Source organism: Asterias amurensis, chromosome 8, assembly GCF_032118995.1.
Source record: "Asterias amurensis chromosome 8, ASM3211899v1".
NCBI lineage: Eukaryota > Metazoa > Echinodermata > Asteroidea > Forcipulatida > Asteriidae > Asterias > Asterias amurensis.
Window position 1 is genome coordinate 22,272,748 of NC_092655.1, and position 17,083 is coordinate 22,289,830.

Sequence of the window (17,083 nt, forward strand, 5' to 3'; positions counted from 1 at the left end):
GTCTAGGAATCCCACTTCTGACACCATTTGTGGCGGGACCGGGGGTTGGGGCCAAAAGGTCTGGTCTCGTTCGACGGGGACACCGACTCCCGGGTTAATTATCACACCCCAAAATATATTTATGAGCCCTGGTGCTCAGGTGAGCGGCTACCCAAACACCAGGGGGGGACTAATAACGAGCGGCGGCTAAAGCCTGCGGGCGGTTCGTTTGGTGGAGATTTACCACCACCTAGACTTAGATTAACCTCAAATTATAAACGAGCAGTTAGGAAACCTCAAATAACCTCACGAGGATTCATAGGTTCCAAGGCACAATTAAATGGTTTATTTCAAGTACAATAATCAATAGATAATTCACAGGTTTATAATCACAACACAACCCAATAACCTCGCCTTATAATAATATCAGGCCCTTAGTCAATGCAATCAATAAATGCACTAAACCTCATACAAAAGTTATACACAAGTGGGCCCAAGTGACAGGTGAACCTCACACCTCATACAAGTTACACAATCTTCTCAAATACAGACTATGCCTCACACGGCGTAACTTCTAACCCACAGAAGCTAAGCAGGAGGGAAATTCCCCAGGAACCTTCCAGCGATCAACAGTGTGCCTCACCGAACCACATACAAGTCGTGAATTCCCCGGGCTACACTCAACCGTTTTCTCTACCCGAGATGCGGTTATTCGCCCTCACACAACCTCAGTATTCGCAGTTCCCACGTAAGGAAACACAACACACGCTCCCGTTCCCAAATTTCCGGTACACAAGCTTATTAGTTACCTCGCTCTTCTATCTATACGGTCGGCGGTTCAATCCTCGATCCATCGACACCACAGCAACACGTAACCTCACTCCCTAAATGCTAGACTAGCCCAGGAGCAACACGTGGAGAGATAAACTTCGAGATCAGATAACACAGCACGCCGCAGAGAGAGAGAGAGCATGCCTACAGCGCCGCCTGTTTTATAGCCAACGCGCAGACCCCACGCGACGCAGAAAAGGCGCAGTAGACTGGCCACAGTCCACCAACTACACTCAACTTACACCCTGTTCCGCCACAGTATGTAGCATGCTTCGTCGCATGCTGCGTGGACTTGGTTCCAAGTCTGTGAACCGCAGTCTCAGACTTGAAATCAAGTCTACAGGCTGCGCCGACTTTCTTTTCTTTTCTTTTTTTCACATGGGTGGGGGTGGGGGTGGGGGTGGATGGGGCGGGGCGGGGCGAGTTGATTGTCGAATAAAGGATGTGGTTCTGCCTCCGGCTTAAAAGGGCTAACTTTATTGTTTATCTTGGTTTTGGCGACCCCAACCGAAAACTGTTTCTGACGTCATAACCAAAACGGTAACCGAGCTCACAACTCGGTTATCGTTCAGCAGTCTGAACAGCAGAACCAACGACCAACAACCGAAACAGTTTTTGGTCGGGGTCGCCAAAACGCACTCCTGATCGTTTGTATACTTTGTATATATGCCATGTGTATGCCCTACTTAGTACTTTCCCGAGTTTATGTTGAAAATGTTTGGGCAAATCACTTGGGATTCGAACCCACGACTCATTAAGATGTCTTAATCGTTGTTTTGATGCGATTCTTCAAACGTGGACGTAGTTTGACCGTTTGACCATAATTGACAAAGTGGCTGGCTTAGTATACAATCTGAGGCGTTTATGGTGGTGTCACTTTTTGATGGGTATTTTCCCACTATTGGTAATTGTCAAAGGCCATGCTTCTCTCACTTGATGTATCTCACGCAGCAGGCATAAAATAACAAGCCTGTGAAAATTTGAGCTCAATTGGTCGGCGAAGTTGCGAGATAACTCGAAGGAAAAAACACCCTTGTCACACGAAGTTGTGTGCTTCAGATGCTTGATTTCGGCGACACCTCAAATTCTAAATCTGAGGTCTCGAAATCAAATTCGTGTAAAAAAAGTTCTTTCTCGGAAACTACATCACTTCAGAGGATGCCGTTTCTCACAATGTTTTATACTATCAACCTCTCCCCATTATACTCGTTACCAAGTGAGGTTTTATGATAATAGTATTTTGAGTAACTACCAATAGTGTCCACTGCCTTTAAACCAAAATTCCTTTTGAATTCGACAGATGGAATCCTTGCGGTAGTTCCAGCACAATAGAGTTACAACCGCGCTGGCCTGCGACACACCGCGGGTTCGAATCCCTATAATGGAAATTCCGATCCTATATACAAAGTGCACAGTGCGTGACCTTTGTTATACGATTGGTCAGCACCATTTACTCCAATGGCAACAATTCTTCTTTCGGGTTGTACACGATCTCTAGTTCTGTTATATAATTCTATGACGTACCGAGTCCATCCTTGAAATGGTCCATCCCATCACTTGTATTGTGAAAGAGACCGAGGCTGCCTGCCATTTCAACGGTCGGTGGTTTTACCAGCCGGTTCTCCCGCTGGTGGTGTGCCCCTCATATACCGGTGTGAGCGGGTTATGGTGCAGTAACGTTTATCATCACCCTGTAACTTGAAGTTTAAACATTCACATATGTTTGGATGTATACTCTTTTGGTTTTGAACATACATGGAGGCCGGAAATAAACAGACCATTCATCATCGAATTCGAAACACGTTGGCCAAGACCTCCATGGGTGCGTGGACAAAGTTTGCCGGGTGATTATCATCCAACAAGTTCAACGGGAGATGTAAACACAGGGAACATTGCGGCAGAGTGCACAGAATTCTGAACTGATATACACCTGCAGCTGGAGCTGGACGGCTGGTATGCAGAAAAGACTTTGGCGTTTTAGGCCGAATATTCACAAAGAAAAGGCTTGAGATCAACAAAGAGGAATTCATCGAAAAAATCAAGGTATGTGCTTCATGCAGGCTTTAAAATTTTGCTGTTTTGGACTCAATATTATATAGCGCTTTTCGGAACGTTTAGCAATGATTGTATCTGGACGCCAGTCTACGCGTACTTTGTATACTAGCCTATTTTTTAATGAGTAAAACAGTTATCCATGGAGGTATTGGTGGTTTATCTCGCGATAGAAGTCTAAACCATGTTTGAAAACAGCGAAATAAAATGAGCCTTTCCAGCTATTTTGCCGTGTCTGTCCAACGACCAACTGATCTTAAACTGCCATTATGCTGGATCACTATTAGGCCTGTGGATTGGAGATAATACCAGCCTCTTCGTTGGCAAAATTACCAATGTTGTCTCTCTGGGCTCTTACAGTGTAATTAACTTCTAGGGTTTTCAATATATATAATAAGGGCTAACGACAATGATTCTCTTTTTTTGTTTATTGTTACGTTTTAAATTCTGCAGTATAGAGGTAGAACTGCATCAAATATTCCAACATATCCCGCTATAACAAACAATAAACTGTGTGAAACAACGAAACCTTGTCGATGTTGTGCATAATTAAATAGTTTGTTTTTCTTTTCATCACATTTATTTACAGTTATTTAAAAGGTCTTAATGGAAGTAATACAGTTATTTTGTTTTAAGAAGCAAGTGTATGGAAGGCTGACTTTTACGACGTTTGATTGCTTATTAATATTACATGCAGCCGATTTCACAAAACCATATAGGGTTAATCCATGATCCCGAATATAAGGACGAGTAACCCGTTGTGGCGGTTTCAACTTTCCGCCGTGTTCAGTTTTCCGAATGACCAAATAATACGGTAACATTACGTCATGCGACGCCTGCGCACAGCAAGCGAAAGTAGTCAATTGTTAGTGACGTACTGAGTCCCGGAAAACTGAACACGGCGGAAGACTGAAACCGCCTCACTGTCCTTACATCGGATGGGTTCAGTGCGTCCTAACGTCTTCGGATACGGGAACTGAACTCTTCCTTAGCCCTAAAAATTTATCCTGAGTTATGAAGAGTTTGGTGAGATCGACGGCTTTATTTTGGTGCAGCTAAAATCAGTGGTGTATGGAAATAAACCTATTTCATAAAGACACACATATCCTTGGCAGTTGATTGGTTAAACACGCGTCACGCGAACGTCATCCATTATTTTGCCATAACTGCCGCGACAATCCAAACTTAATATTGGACTTGTGCCCATCCAGTATTTATCATTTTTATTGGACAAAATAAATGTTTCCGACCGCTTGGCTAAATGTTGCAAAGTCTTGTCAATGCGGACATGGGTAAATGTTTGGTGTAAATCTGGTGTTCTTAGAGTAAGTGTGGGAGAGTTTCCGGGTTTTGTGCTGCTTGGAGAAAAATTTGAATCTACATTGACTGTGCGCGATAAAACAATTAAATGCATTTCGTTCTCGTGCATTGGCCGCAAAACAACCACTCGATGAACATGGACTTTTCCATTTCAATCGTCGCCGAGTAAAATGGAATAGTCCAGATTTCACCTTGTGATTCTGTCTGTGACTATTAATTATGCTTTCAATATTTGTATATTATAATCAAGAGAAAAATAGTACCAAATTGCATGTAGATTGTTACGAAACGAAAATGAATTCCTTCCACCCGTTTAATATAAATATATATTACTATCAAAAATTATAAATTATTATAAATAAGGCCTGTATGTATGAAGCCTATAAACATTTTATTAAGATTATTGCATTTTTTTTTATTTTAAATATATTTATGACAAGTTTTTTACAGACTCGATATGGGGCAGGGTGTAGGCTTTATACTCCTATTGTGCGTTCATTGTGAGCTTGGAGTCTCATGAATTTTTTGAGGTTTTTGGGAGGTACTTATGATATTCACTACCTTATGGAGACTGATAACATAAACAGGAAATGGAAAACAAAGAGTCTCCATTATGACAATTCTAAAGACCTGGGTGCTCCACAACAATGTTGTGTACGAAGTCTATGTGAGGTTCTTAACTAACAGGGACAAAGAAAAGAACAAACGATGTTTCACAGGGATGCAAAACAATAGAATGTGTGTACTTGAGGAATTTTGTAGACGTGGGGGACATTATTCGGGGATACCATCCTCTCGCCCCATACCGGGTAGGTATACATATTGTACAAATAATACTGGCGGTTTTTAAAACAACATTGTTTTTCTAGACTAAGGATACCGGAAGTGGACCATTGCCAGTTACAAAGTACGGGGTCTCTTCAGGCCCATCTCCGGGTACCCACATCTGAGTTTCTGGGTAATGTTGTTGGTCCATCATGTCGGTATTGGTGTAAGACGAACGTGATCCTATTGGTGGATCGCTGTTGACGTCAGGAGCATACGTCACACGTATAGCAGGGGGTGCTTGCTGGGGCCTGTTCATGTTGACGTCCAATGGCAGTTCGTTTCCCAATAAATTCGAATGTTCTGTTTGTTGAAAGGAAGTTAACAAAAGTAAGATATTAATCAAAATGTAATCACTTTTGGGATGTTCATAAGCATTGAGAAGAGACTAGCAACCATCTATAAATGGATTGCACATGACGTCATTGACCACCATCTTTGGGTGCGTTCGTTTAGCTTCCCTGGGTCGACCCCGGTCTGCTCCCGGTGCGTTCGAATAGCTTTGACGTCATTCCAGGGGCTCACCCGGGTCAGCCGCCAGTGCCCTGCTTGTGGAGTTGGTCAATTGGGGGTGACCTGAGGTGCATGCCGTCACCACGAGAGGGCGAGTGTGATCGTTCGATTAGCTCTTGTCAGGGGCTCACCCGAGTGAGCACCGCGGGGTAGACCCAGGGAAGCTAAACGAACGCACCCTATTAATGGATTGCACGAGACGTCATTGACCGCCATCTTTGATGTAAAACAATGGGAAAAGTGCATGGTGCCTATACGCGCTGTGCTGCATCAGTGCGCACGACGCTAATAGCCTTTCACGTGTGCACGTTTCATCAAAGATGGCGGCCAATTCAAATGAAGGGTAGTGCAGGTTGCAATTTGAAATATGTATTTGTGTCTAAGATTTGTCTTCGGCCGACATTTACCTTTCATCTGAATGGAAGAAATGCTGACGTTCCGCTGATGGTTGGGCTTTGGTTTTGTCACTTCCGGTCTGTAAATTTAAGACACAAATCAAGATTTGAAAATTGTAGCATTCAAGATGGATGAGTCAGTGGTTGGTGATATTACTCAACATAATTGTTAGCATACAAACTTTCTTGGTAAACACGAGCAATGGAGAGCTGTTGATAGTGTAAAACATTGTGAGAAACGGCGCCCTCTGAAATAACGCGGTTTTGAGAAAGAAGTCATTTCTCACTCAAATAATAAAAGGACTTCAGCTAAAGCCTTATTATTCTGTAAGCACACAAAGTAAAGAATCACGGGTGGTTTTTCATTTTTGCACATTCGATGACCAATCTGAGCCCTAATGTTTACAGGGTTGTTATTTTATGCAACATATGTTGGGATTAGTGAGAAAACTGTTTTTGACAACTACCAATCATGTCCAGTAAGCCTTTAATAAAGGCAGTGGACACTATTGGTAATTTCTCAAAATAATTATTAGCATAAAACCTTTCTTGGTGACGAGTAATGGGAAGAGGTTGATGGTATAAAACATTGTGAGAAACGGCTCCCTCTGAAGTGCCATAGTTTCCGAGAAAGAAGTAATTTTCCACGAATTTGATTTCGAGACCTCAGATTTAGAACTTGAGGTCTCGAAACCAACCATCTAAACGCACACATGCACCTTCGTGTGACAAGGGTGTTTTTTTTTCTTTCATTCATATCTAGCAAGTTCGATGACCGATTGAGCTCAAATTTTCACAGGTTAGTTATTTGATGCATATGTTGAGATACACCAACGGTGAAGGCTATTCTTTGGCAATTACCAATAGTGTCCACTGCCTTTTATGTCCAGTGCCTTTATCGTTATGATATCTACTCACGTTTTGTTGTTAAGATCCGTTTTATTGTTTTGTGTCAATGTCTCCTTGTCATCTTTCTTGGCTATCTGACCAAAATTAACTTGAGATTTCCTTTTCATCCGGCAATGAATAAAAATGGCGACTGGTATGAGAAATATCAACCCAAAGACAACAACAAATATGATTGTATTTCTAAAATCTGATGACGCATCATTTGGCGACTCTGGATTTGGTTTTACTGTAGTTGAGGTGTGAATGTTTTTCGCCGGTCTTGTTGTTAGTTTAGGAGAAAGCGGAGGCCGAACTGGGAGTGTAGTTTTCGCTTCGGTTTTAGAAGAAACTTCCGTTGAATTCGGAGTTATTGTTGTTTGTGAAGATGTTGTTGTGTTGCTAGAGTCCTCTTCGGTTTTATAAGATACTTCTGTTGGAGCTATTGTTGTTTGTGAAGATGTTGTTGTGTTGTTGCTCTCTTCGGTTTTATTAGATACTTCTGTGTGAGCTATTGTTGTTTGTGAAGATGGTGTTGTGTTGCTCTCTTCGGTTGTGTAAGATACGTCTGTTGGAGCTATTGTTGTTTGTGAAGATGCTGTTGTCATGATAGAGGACTGTGATGAGGTGCTTAGCATAGAATCATCAGTATGTTGCTTTTGAGGTAGAGTTTGACTGCTTGTCACTGGCGATGAGTCGATGCTCGAAAGGGTGCTGAGTTCTGTTTGTAACAATGTTGATTTCGTTTGCTGTAATGTACTTTGGCTAGTAATCCCTTGAGGTGTCGAGCCAGCAACAGTTGGCGTTCCTCCTACGGCTGTTGAAGTATAAACTGATGACTCAGTCGTAGGAGATGAAACAGTCGTCGAAATGTCCGCACACTCTGCACCGGTGAATGGAGCAATGCAATCACACTCATGATGAGGAAGTCTGGTTGCAGACCCAACGATAGACCGGCATGTTCCACCGTTCAGGCAGACTGGTTCGGGTTGATCATCACAAGCTAACCCTGGTTGGCAGATGACAAATAATGCTCAATAAAAACTCGTTATAATCAAAAAGCCAGTTATAATGTGGCTGATCTAAACAGGTGCTCCCAGCTAAGCCAAAATAAAACTTAAGCCCCCTCCTTCCCCAAGACTCCGCCCGAACCCAGGCCTCTTCTATCTTCCATACACTTCGTTTTCTACATCCATGGTTCAACTTGTGTACAAACCATGGCCCAATTTAATAGAGCTGCAAGCACAAAATAGCAGCTAAGCACAACATAAATATGCTTATTACAGAATACGGTTAAAATACCATCTCTCATCCACTATCTGTGGCTGGTGTCCCCTGCTTTTTTTTTTTTTTTTGCTAAGAAGAATTTTTTAAGCAGTAATAATTATGCCTGTGGTTTTGTTCACTCATGACTCATAAAGTCTTAGTAATGGTATACAGTGCTTACACACATCGGTGTAGGGGTAAAACCAAAACTAATAGGCCACAGTATTTTCTGCTTACGCTGCAGCTTAGGAAACAGAACCCAATTTCATAGAGCTGCTAAGCACAAACATCTGCTTAGCATGACATTTCTTCCTTAATAAAAACAGGATTACCAACCAAATTTCCAGGTGATTTTCAGGATAGGCAAACAACAGCAGATAACAAGAAATATGAAACAATGGAAATTTTGTTAATAATCCTGTTTTTATCAAGGAAGAAATTTCATGCTAAGCAATTTTTTGTGCTAAGCAGCTCGAAATTGGGCCCTGGGCCGCAGACTCTTACCATGGTTGCATGTAGCACTACTCTCATCCGACCCATCACTGCAGTCTATGAAACCATCGCATACCGATTTCTCTACAATGCAACTATTCGGGTTGTAACCACATTGCATCAGCGTTGAATTCCCAGTTGACGGTTTTCTGCAGCTATCTGATGACAATAAATAAATAAACAAATAAATAAATAAATAAATAAATAAATAAATAATAAACAAATAAATAAAGTCTCCTGACGATGACTAGAGCAAGCTACCCGAAACATTGAGACCAATTAAGAACTCACTCTGCGGTAGTGAAGTTACGATCCACTAAAAGCTAAAGTAGTAGCCCCGGCCGACTTCTTCCGCCCATGTATAGTTGTTAAAAGGATGGCAGTTCTTTTCAAAACTGAAAAGTCTACCGAATTCCAAAAATCTACTCGGCGGTAGTAGGTTTATAAAAAGCAAGGCAAGTTCTAAAAAATCTAAAAAAAATAACATGATCTACCTGGCAAGCATGCATGGTGTTACCGCAAACCAAACAATTACTGAATACTCACCATGCAATGCCCCAAGTCTCATACAAATAAATGAATAACAACAAAACCGAAATCTTGAATTCAACCCCTGAACTTGGTTAAAAATTACTCACCTGATCTTGGCAGCTTCACTCCGGATGAAAAGTCAGACAATAATATCACAGAAAATATCAAGAAATAATAATATGTAATTTGAAAGCAATATCTACGGTACTGGCAGTCAAAATGGTAGCTTTGCCGAGTCATTTTGGAACAATTCGTACATCATTGTGCATTGGAAACACTAACCGTGAACTGTAAATGTCAGAACACTAAATGCACGTATTAATAAATACCACTGGCGGCAGAGCGTGTGAAATGATGACAGCATTAGAAGAAGAAAAAACACTGTCCGTATTTTGAGCTTTTGTTTTCCGAAGGTCGTGCAGGGGTTTCAGTTCGAAGAATATAATAGCTTTCTTTTGTTCGAATTCAATTAATTGATTTTCATATTAAATGTAAATACTAGACAGCCGTTGTAATGTTATTATTTTGAATTGAATTCTATCGATTTGCTTGAGGTATTAACAAGGTCGTTCAATGTTTTTCCAGTGGATTATATTTAGTCCTTCTAGGCCTATAGGTGGATTCAAACTTCGATGTTTTGGTGGACGGAATGTTTGTACAACGTATAGGCAACCCTAAATCCGGTCACTGTTGCTCTGTACTCATTAAAAAAAAATTACATTTGCAAAAATGATGTCATTAATTTTATTTTTTAGTTGCTAGGTCTAATACAAACCGGACCTTTTCCCGACTTCACGCATCATTCATGACTTCAGGCACGCATTGGAATTTCATTCCACCCCCCCCCCCCTTTTGTGAATGGTCAAAATAACAAAGTATTCAAAAACCATTATTTAAAAACCATACCAAAATGTATTATCAACGATTTATCCCCCCCCCCCTGCCCCCGCCCCCCTGAGCTAGCAGGTGTTTCATTTCGCTCGTCCCCAGCGCCTTGCTTTCTGGCCGCTCTGGGGCCGAGCGAAGTGTTTCATCTAATTGGACGTTGGTGGCGCCCTCCGAAAAAAAAGTTACAGTAGTCCGGTTCCGGAGGAAATGTTTCCACAACATGTAAATGGTCAGACCGTAGCCAGACTATTACCTCGGCAACATACGCGGCGTGCAATGTGCATTGAACAACATCGAAACAAACACACACACAGTATAGAAAGCAATATGAATCGAACATTGAACATTGTATGTGCACATTGTTAAGAAAGTTGATGGGTGTTTATTTGGACAATCACAACAATTTATTCACTTTCGGTAAACAAAATCTTGTCTACAAGCTAACTTTATGATGTGGAGATAAAAAGTAAGAGCTTCTTTCTGACTCCGACCTGAGGCGAGCAGTTGTTTGGGATTGAATTGAAGTTCTCGACTCGATCTTGGAACTTTCTTCATCTTGAGTGTGACAACAAATTAACTTGCTCTTCTTTCTTGGGTGTGGTCCTGCTTGGTTATGCCGAAGTCAAGGCAGTGTGCCCCGTCGGCAAGTAATGATGGAATATGGGTAACCTTGTGTTTTTGTTTCTTTAAAGTCTAACTAACTTCTCAAAATATCATTTATATTAAATTTAATAAAATACTATAATTAACCCTTTCAATACCACATTGTTTATTGCAAGCGCCCAACCGGATACCGCATTGTTGACAAAGGTCACAATGCTGTGTACCGTATTTTTTCACACTAAAAAAATATAATGCAATTTACAGTGTGTACTGTTTTCAATCTTGATTTTCTGTGGGAAGACATTGTTTTTTTGAAAAACTTTGTGCATGCACTTTGTAGCATATGAAATGACCTTTCCTACGATGTCAAATTTGTATATATTATCATAATTTTGTTTGCAAGATTTCTCTCTGAAAAAAAATACTTCTATTTTTATTCGGGATTTCTGTCTCAAGAAAAATAACAAGATTTTCAACCTGTTTTTCCTCAAGAAAAATTTGTAAAAACTTCTCAGAAAATATAACCGTTTTTATTATAGGCTTCTATTTCCATTTGTACCATAATCGGAACATATTTTGCTGAACAATCTTATCTGTTTTGGAAAGTGTTCAGCTACCACTGTCACTACGACCAGCACGAGTGGGTCCAGGCCCGCCCGCCATGCACGCCCAAGCCCACGGTGTTGAACGGGTGACGTGCTCGGTCCAGTTAGCTACCGTTGGTATATAGTCCGGTTTTGTCATCATCTGACTGCATGTCTGGCGACGAAATACCACGATTTGATGCCAAATGTTCACTAGATACTTTGATAGAACTTCCAAAGTCTTTTTATAGAGTCACTATAGGCAAACATATATGCCAAAACCTCCGTGCAATGAGCAGACATGATGGTGATTTTTGACGAAAAAAAACAGAAGCGTGAAATCTTGAGGTGTACTTTTCTCGGAAAATCATAATGGCGACCCCCTATACAATACATACCATTGCAATGCTTGGTAAACAAGCAACCCGTCTATATAAAACCTAACAACAGAGGGCGCCAAACAAATTAAATACAATCTCTCAAAGGCAATGCTTTTTTCTGTCAAGTTTTTTCGACATTGGGACGCAGCGACTACACAACGCACGGTCGAGTTTTCTCGACAATGGTAAGAAAGCGCTTGCATTGCGCGGTCGAGTTAACTCGACAATGGTATTGAAAGGGTTAAACTAAAATGATAAAAAAGTACGACTGATTAAAAATATAAATAACTTGAATATAATAATAATAATATCAGCTCAATTGTTGATCATAAACCATCGGACATAATTAGCATTAAACTGAGGGTTTGTAATTCTTGTTGATATTTTAAGGGGTTTTTTTTGCTCAAAGGAGTTTACTTCTCAATTTGTAAACTATTTAAATGGGACGGTCCTACTACTTGCCGTCAACTCGCCGTCAACTCATTTTCTTGCCGTCAACTCATTAAGTTTACATGAAAAGTCTGGGTTAAACTACATATTTCTCATGGTTTTCGGTAAAAATTCGGCAAGTGGGATGCTTTTATAACACGTATTACAAATATGTTTTTTCTTTTCAGTTTCGCACCAGAGGCTGGTCTGATCCTCCATTGATGAGAGACACAATGACTAGTACTGGAAATATGCTGAACATGTCACTACGGGAGACGCAACCCCAGCGCCCTAAACCCGCTCCAGAACCATTCAATACAAAGATGGAGGTAATTTACAATACACTTTGGATGCAGTTTCAACATCATCAGGGAGGAGGTTTAGCCACATGTTACAGGAGCAAAAACATGAATGTGAACGTCAGACAATTTTGTTGTAGAAATCTCATGTTTTAAGCATCTGTGAAAATACCATTTACTTACGTCAGGTACGTGCGTGCAGACGTCATACGTGGGCATGAAATAAGCCCAAAGTGGTGACGTCACCTAGAAACGACACAATTTTCTGACATTCAGGTTCATGTTTTTGCTCGCGTAGGCCCTACTTGCAGCTAAACCTCCGTCCCTATCTCTAGAAATCTTCTCTCCTTTACCATGCAATGATACGTGTAGTGTTAGCCATCAGAGGGGTGTCTGTGTCTCTTTTGGACACCCTGTTTTATCTGTATTTATTATAAGTGAATGATTTGGACAAACAGTTTCGAAATTTCCAGCAAATTTCGACTCCCTTTTTATCAAATTCTGGCTAAAACCTTGCTCGACATTTTAACTTTTGCTTGTGTTATAACCAACTTCTAGTAGACCCACCACCAATAATGTTTTGCACAAACTACTTTTTATCAATGAATTCTACACCATTTTGATTGATTGATGCCCTTGGTACATGTACTTGAGGCTTAACTTTAACACAAGACCAATGTTCAACAAGAACAAACAAAAACATTTGAGGGGGTCAAAGTATCATTTCTGAATGACACTCCTGATAAAATTCCTGTCAATAAAACATATTGACGGATGACATACTGTTTACACTGTAGGTTATGAACAGTGTTTACCAAAACCAAATGTGATGCGATCCAGCTAAATAAATCTTTTGTCGGAAATATCAGTATTGAGAAGCAAACCAAAAATGCCAATGGGTGAAAAAAGAAAAGAAAAAAAAAATTATATAAATTGGCATGTCAAAATAGATAGATTTTTTTTTCTGGCAATTTCCTACCTGATAAAATTTCATCTAAAAGGGGTTAACTTAAAACTAACCTTGAAAGAAAGTGTGCCGATGTATTTTCAATAAACACTCAACTTTAAACCACTTTTTCTCAGTTTGTTAAAATTCTTCACTTACATCTCATGGTGTATTCACAATGTTTTAACCAAAGGTGGTATCAACTAGAAATGTTAACAGCATTCAATCAATGCTCTTTACAAATGTATAAAAAGTATCAAATATAATCTTTTGTTCCAGTGATGTGAGTGATATGAATAAATGATGATCTACATTGTAATTCTTGTATTTTTTCAGATGACCTATGACATGGAAAACGCCTTCTCTGTGCATGACAATAGACATTCATTTCAAGATCATGGCGTTTACTTTGGACATGTAAGTACATAAACCAACCATGCAGGGCACAATTTCATTAAGCCTGTTCTGTAAAACTCGCTAAACACAGAATAGTATTGCTTAGCAGATTCATGTTACGAGCCCAAATTCCATTGCATTTGCGTGTTGTGGCTGTTGCCCGACTTAATTATTGCTTAGCAAAGAATTTGTCTAGCAGTATTTTTTGCTTAACAGCTTTATGAAATTGGGCCCAGATAACTTAGAGGTGCTCAGTAAGAACTAATTTTGCATCATATTTTTTATTTTATATGTTATATTTTTGCTTGGGGGATAAAGAATATAATTGATTTTTTTACTACACTGATGTGTGGTTAAAGGAACACGTTGCCTTGGATTGGACGAGTTGGCAGTATAAAAACCATTTGTAACTGTTTGTTATAAAATGCATATGGTTGGAAAGATATTTTAAAAGTAGAATACAATCATTTACGGGAGTCAAATTTTTGACTCGAAGTTGCATGGTTTTCCTTTTGCTTTGCGAACTTACACGGTCTGCCATTTTTTTGAGTCAAAAATTTGACTCCCATAAATGGCTGACCGTGTTAGTCAAAGAGGTAAAAGGAAAACCACGCAATTTCGAGGCATATTTGTGTGGATCATTGTATTCTACTTTTAAAACATCTTTCCAACCATGCATTTCATAGAAAACGGCTACAAACGCTTTTCAAAGACCAACTCGACCGATCCAAGGCAAAAGGTTCCTTTAAAGCACTGCATACACCACCAGTTACTAAAACATAGGATTCAAATTGCCTCTAGCCCACCGTGCTAGCTCGCTGGTCTAGTGTTGAGACATCTGCAAAGGTGCCAGGTTTGGATCTCATCCAAGTGTTTTTTTTTTTCGTTTTTTTTTTTCTTCTTTTCTTCAGAGAACTTGGGAAAGTAATACACATGTGTTAGTGTAGACAAAAATTATATTCTTTATGCTGGGTCTAGCTTCTTTGAATTAAATTTATCTTTTAACAACTTTTTTCTGTCCACCCTTTTGTCACTCTTAGAGTCTCGGAAAGCGTCTTTTCCATGGCGATGATAGACAACATGGATCTAAAAACTTCTACACATGGGACTTGCCAAATCAGGATTTGAACTCCACAAATTATGGAGATGCGTTCACTGGTAGACAATGCAGGGAACCACCCACAAGACGTCGGTTCCCTCGCCAGCATGCCGAGCCAAGAGAAGGAAAACAGAAACTGGATTCGACGACAACGGACTGGTTTCGATCCCCCGATGTGCCCTATAAGACGGAAACACAAACTCTAGTCTCGAGTAAGGAACCTCACTTGAAACCCAACCCGTGGAAGTATTCCTACAAGGCGTATTAAATTGATGAATAGAGACCGGAACTTTGGGATGTTTGGAGCACCATTTTGTGAGTGTCAAACAACGGTATTGTTGTTTTTAAACAAAAGCTATCGCGGGGGGGGGGGGCAGCCTGTTGGGAAATGGGGTTACTACTTTGTGTGTTATGGTCAAAGCATAATTCTTAGTGACCACTTCTTGATAAGCAAAGGATTTCAATCTATGCCTATCATAGTGTTAGCCAGAGGGGTGTCTGGGTGCTTTTTGGACACCCTATTTTAAATTTGGACAGGCTGTTTTATCATTTACATGAAAGCGTATTGTAAGTGATCAATTTGGACACCCAGTTTTTACTTCCAGAAAAAGTTGACACACAGTTACCAAATCCTGGCCAAAACCTTGATGCTAATGGTTAAGTTGTGGTCTTGTCGTGTCAACTTGATATAACAAAAATGTTAGTTTTTGTTCTGTTTTCCCTCTATGCAAGACTAGAAGTTGGATTTACCCCTGAGCAATCCAATTCAGGGTACAGAAACTTGTACAAGTTTTTTTTGAGCTTCAAGTTAGTTTGGAACTTTAGTAAATCTGCAAATCAGCTTCCTTGTAACCAGTTACAACCCAACGCTTGTTCTTCCGTAACAATTTGTATTCATTAACCTCACTGAAAAGGGCTTCCCTCATTGCATTTTATTTACAACAGGTAATCAATGTAGGGTTTATTTCTTATACAAATCCTTTCAACTAGTTTTCAATTCATTGTATGCTATCTATGATCAAGCATGAAGAATATTATTTCAAAGCATAAAATGTCTGTAAAAATAACTGCTATGCAAACTAAACTGCGAATTTACGGATCTTTTCAGCAAAAACTATTTACTTTGCAGGTCACAATATAAGTTTTTTGCCACAGATTCTTTCAAGAATTCAGGTTTTTTTTGCTATCTTAAGCACTAATATTAAATAGAAATCTACATGAAGTCGTAACTCAACAAACAATAGACATAAAAGGAATACCTTCTTGCTCATGGCGTGGCTAGCACTTTTATTTTCATAACTTATACTTTTGGTAGGTTAAAGAAAGTGAAACAACTTATTTCATTTGACAAAACCAAGGCTCGATTTCACAAAGCACTAAGATCCATCTTAAGACGAGTTGTCAATATCACCATAGTGATGTGTCTTGTGACATTACACTTTGCTTAGCAATTGAGATTGATAAACAGCTTAAGATCAATCTTAGCGTTTTGTGAAATTTCTGCTAAGTAGATTTCTTGGATACCAAGTATTATCTTCAATATGTCTTCCTTAGATCTCCAATGCAGTACATCATTGCATAATACGTGCAAGAACACGTCTTATTTCTTATGGAGAACACAATCGTTCATCCAAATGCATGATTTTTCTTAGTAGCTTTCTTATGTAGCTTTATTAAAGACACTGGACACTATTGGTAATTGTCAAAGACTAGTCTTCACAGTGGGTGTATCTCAACATATGCATAAAATAACAAGCCTGTGAAAACTTGATCTCAATTGGTCGTCAAAGTTGCGAGATATTAATGAAAGAAAAAAACACCCTTGCCGCACCATGGTCACACGAAGTTGTGTGCTTTCAGATGCTTAATTTCAAGACCTCAAATGCTAAATCTGAGGTCTCAAAATCAAATTTGTGGAAAATTACTTATTTCTCGAAAACTACATCACTTCAGAGGGAGCTGTTTCTCACAATGTTTTATACTATCAACCTCTCCCCATTACTCGTAATCAAAAAAGGTTTTATGATAATAATTATTTTGAGTAATTACCAATAGTGTCCACTGCCTTTAAGTTGTTGTATCCTTGACATTTTGTTTTTAATCCTCATCAGAGGCTGAACAAATTCAAACCCTTTTGTTTAAGAGTCTGCCTGCTTTCAGCATTTCTAAGAACACATTATTTAATTGTAAATTATACTTCCATTCTGTGAAATATTTTATTTGTACATACAAAAATGATTTGATTGAAATTTAATAAACAGTTGTATTTAAACAAAACACCGAGCTATATCTTTGTTTTTTCTTATGACCTGAAACAGACCTTGATCCTGGTGCGACCATCTTTATTTTCCCCCATTCAGATCAATGTAA

General features: G+C 39.6%; 2 protein-coding genes across 2 annotated transcripts in view; both read left to right on the forward strand.

Moving 5' to 3' along the window:
* The window catches only part of LOC139941087 (dynactin subunit 1-like), a 344,631-nt gene that overhangs the window by 97,506 nt on the left and 230,042 nt on the right, over positions 1-17,083 (forward strand). The gene's annotated exons all lie outside the window — the stretch shown is intronic.
* On the forward strand, positions 10,247-15,396 carry LOC139940424 (testis-expressed protein 36-like). The gene is made up of 4 exons (XM_071936658.1): positions 10,247-10,641; positions 12,162-12,302; positions 13,555-13,635; positions 14,655-15,396. The coding sequence occupies exons 1-4, from the start codon at positions 10,591-10,593 to the stop codon at positions 14,979-14,981; spliced, it is 600 nt and encodes a 199-aa protein (XP_071792759.1). The 5' UTR covers positions 10,247-10,590; the 3' UTR covers positions 14,982-15,396.